This window comes from Spinacia oleracea, chromosome 3, assembly GCF_020520425.1.
Source record: "Spinacia oleracea cultivar Varoflay chromosome 3, BTI_SOV_V1, whole genome shotgun sequence".
Classification (NCBI taxonomy): domain Eukaryota; kingdom Viridiplantae; phylum Streptophyta; class Magnoliopsida; order Caryophyllales; family Amaranthaceae; genus Spinacia; species Spinacia oleracea.
This window is the reverse complement of record NC_079489.1, coordinates 20,473,261-20,477,218: the sequence shown is the minus strand read 5'-3', so window position 1 is coordinate 20,477,218 and position 3,958 is coordinate 20,473,261. Positions and strand designations below refer to the sequence as shown.

General features: G+C 39.2%; 1 protein-coding gene across 1 annotated transcript; it reads left to right on the top strand.

Moving 5' to 3' along the window:
- The first annotated feature begins 789 nt into the window (after positions 1-789).
- On the top strand, positions 790-2,506 carry LOC130469551 (uncharacterized). The gene is made up of 2 exons (XM_056838904.1): positions 790-2,337; positions 2,471-2,506. The coding sequence occupies exons 1-2, from the start codon at positions 790-792 to the stop codon at positions 2,504-2,506; spliced, it is 1,584 nt and encodes a 527-aa protein (XP_056694882.1).
- The last annotated feature ends 1,452 nt before the right edge of the window (positions 2,507-3,958 follow it).

Genomic DNA, 3,958 nt, shown 5'->3' with positions numbered 1-3,958 from the left:
GATTTGCAAAAAGGTTTTACAATATTCTACTCTTCTTCTGTTTGCAAATAAAATGAATTGAAATGAATTTACGTTGTTAGGGTAGTTGTTACTGGGCCTCGGCTCATGATATTGCTTTTGGTTTTAGGTACCGAAGAGGACAACGGGATGGATTAGTGGTGAGGACGTATCCGTTAAAGCAAGGTTATTTAAGTTGAATAAATAAACTTAGTAGTTAATTATGTACTAAAACTCTAGCTTTAATTCTAAGAATTTTTACGGTTTGTATTATGACAATTTAGTTAATATCACGAGTCTTTTGTTTCATTAATATTAGTTTACTTTAATATTGAATTATGCGCCCTGTATCTCTCAATAGAGAGGTACGGCATGTGACGCACCGACTAAATTAGGATTCCGCTGCTAATTATAGATTAATTAACTCAATAAAATTGATTAGAAGTCGGGGCGTTACAGATTGGTATCAAGAGCAAAGGTTCTGAGACCGAAAAATGAAGCCTTGTGGGCTTTATGCTAATAAATGCACTTTAGGAATAAAATGAAATAAAATAGGTGATAGTGAAGAAATTAGAACAATTGAAGAATTTGAGGATTAAGATTGAAGATTGAGTTCTAATTGAAATTAGGATTTTTAACTAAACTTTTAAATGAGCGTGAGTGATAGGAACGGGGAAATGGGAACGTTTTTCTTAAATATTTTGTGATAGATTGCACATGAGGTTTCAAGTAATTATGTATTTATGAATGTCAAGTACGTAATTTCTTATATGAAGTACTTACATGTAGAGTATGGCTTTAATCGGAAATGACGCCGACAACAATGAACTCAATGACGGTAATGGAAACCGTGGACCTGAAATGACTCTTGAAGAAATAAGGGCAAGGCTTGATGAACTAAAGAACGATCCCATCTTTGGAGACGCCCAAGTCGAAAATAATAACAATAATCAAATGGAATTGTTAAAATTAATGATGATGGAAATTATACAAGGGAATCGCCAAAAGACAAGAACTGAAGAAGAAGAATGCTCCAACATGTTCAAGAAGTTTGCCTCCCATAAGCCACCTACTTATGATGGAAAACCGGACCCAACGGAGTTTGAGGAATGGCTTAGCGATATGGAGAAGTTGTTCGACGCTACTCAATGTCCGGATAAGAATAAGGTGAACTTTGCCGTCTTTTATCTAAAAGGGAAAACCGATCTTTGGTGGAAGAGCGCAAAAGGAATGCAAAATGATCCTGAATTTGGTTGGGGTAAGCTCAAGATAGCCATGCGAAACCAATTTTACCCACAATCTCTGCAATTGCAAATGGAATCGGATTTCGTCCATCTTAAGCAACGACAAATGTCAGTCTTGGAGTATGCGGTGAAATTCAACGAGCTTTCCCGTTTTGCCCCAGATATGGTCTCCACCGATAGGCAAAAGATGAACCGCTTTGAAGGTGGATTAAACCTCGATCTCCGCGAGCGCCTATCTTCTTACCTGAGCAACTCTTATCAAGAGTTGTATGATAGAGCTATCAACGTGGAGAGAATGATGAAACTGCGAGAAGAAATAATTGGAAATGCAAAGAGAAAAGGAAACACTCATGGAGGAAATTCAAGCCATGGGTCCTACAAGAAACCAAATGTTGGGAACTATGGAGGAAATAATCAACACTCTAACAGGCCTCAAGTGTGCAACAAATGCGGGAAACGTGGTCATATTGAAAGGAATTGTCGAGTTGGTACTGGACAATGCTACAGATGTGGGAGCAAGGAACACCAAGTTAAGGATTGCCCTCGACCAGCACCCCAATACCCAAACGACAACAGGAATGGACAAAATGGCCCCAATTGCGGAAACGGTGGTAATGGAAACTTCAACCGTAATCCTCCGCGCAAACCTCCGCAAAATGGAAGGGTGTTTGTGATGCAGAAAGATGAAGTTGATGGAAATAATGATGTCATTACTGGTACTTTCCTTATCCATTCTAATCCCGCCTATGTTCTTTTTGATTTGGGAGCTACACATTCATTTATTTCTTCATCATTTGCTAAACGCCTAAAATTGAAACCATGTTCTGAATTTTCTAGCATGTCTATGACCATACCTTCGGGAAAATCTTTGGCTTGTGATGTCATGTATAAGGATTGTCCAATCACTATAGGAAGATGTGAATTCCCGAGTAACCTAGTCCAATTCGAACTAACTGACTTTGATGTGATTTTGGGAATGGATTGGTTGTCAAAGTATCATGGTGACATAAGTTGCCTTCACCATAGAGTAACCCTTAGAGGGTTAGATGGGAAAATGGTGTCATACCGAAATAGGGTAGGTAAACCAAAAGTTAAGGTAATCTCTACCATGAAAGCCCTGAAGCTACTTAAAACAGGTTGTTATGGATATCTTTGCAATGTCTTGGAGAGTAAAGAACCGAACTTGTTTGAAATACCCGTAGTATGTGATTACCCTGACGTATTCCCAGATGAAATACCTGGCATGCCCCCACAAAGAGAAATAGATTTTAACATTGACCTAATTCCAGGATCTGCCCCTGTCTCTAAAGCACCTTATAGAATGGCACCCGCAGAATTACAAGAGTTAAAGAAACAATTAGATGAACTGTTGGAAAAAGGGTATATTCGACCTAGTGTTTCACCTTGGGGAGCACCCGTCTTGTTTGTAAGGAAAAAGGATGGAAGTATGAGGCTATGTATTGACTATCGAGAGTTAAATAAGATCACCATCAAGAATCGATATCCCTTACCTCGTATTGATGATTTGTTCGACCAACTTCGAGGAGCAACCACTTTTTCAAAGATAGATTTGAGATCGGGATATCACCAACTTCGAATAAAACCCGAAGACATTCATATAACCGCCTTTAGAACCCGATATGGACATTATGAGTTTGTAGTCATGCCTTTTGGATTAACTAATGCCCCTGCTGTCTTCATGGACCTAATGAACCGAGTTTTCAAACCTTACCTGGACCAATTTGTCGTAGTCTTCATTGATGACATCTTGATATACTCCAAAAGTCCAAAGGAACACGAAGAACACTTGAAAAAGTCCTTGAAGTTTTAAGAGAGAATCAATTATATGCCAAGTTACAAAAGTGTGAATTTTGGTTAAAAGAGGTAGCGTTCTTAGGTCATATCATATGTGCTGAAGGAGTTTCGGTGGACCCTCAAAAAGTAAAAGCAATTGTTGAGTGGCCTAGACCTACAAATGTTCCCAAAGTAAGGAGTTTTATGGGTTTAGCTGGTTATTATAGAAGGTTCGTACAAGACTTCTCGAGAATAACTCAACCAATCACCCGACTTGTGAAGAAAACCACTAAGTTTGAGTGGACCGAACAATGCGAGTCAGCCTTTCAAGAACTCAAGAAACGTCTTACTACCGCACCCGTCCTTACTCTTCCTTCAGGCACCGAAGGCCTTGTTGTATATAGTGATGCCTCCAAACTTGGGTTAGGATGTGTTTTGATGCAACATGGGAAGGTCATTGCTTATGCTTCTCGCCAACTTAAGGTTCACGAACAAAATTATCCAACCCATGACTTAGAGCTTGCAGCTGTAGTGTTTGCACTCAAAATCTGGAGACATTATTTGTATGGTGTCTCATGCCAAATCTTCACCGACCATAAAATCCTCAAATATATTTTCACTCAAAAAGAACTCAACCTAAGGCAACGAAGGTGGTTAGAACTTCTCAAAGACTACGATCTTGAAATATTGTATCATCCTGGAAAAGCCAACGTCGTGGCCGATGCCTTAAGTCGAAAATCGCGTGTCAACTCAATTTTAGAGCTTCCCGAAACCATATCTAAAGACTTAAGAAGAATGGAAGTGGAGTTAATCCGAAAGGAAGGAAGTGCATGCTTGAACATGATGGAAGTAAGGCCAACCTTGTTGGACGAGATAAAGGAAGCTCAAATTGGAGACTTGGAGTTGGAGAAAATAAGGAACGA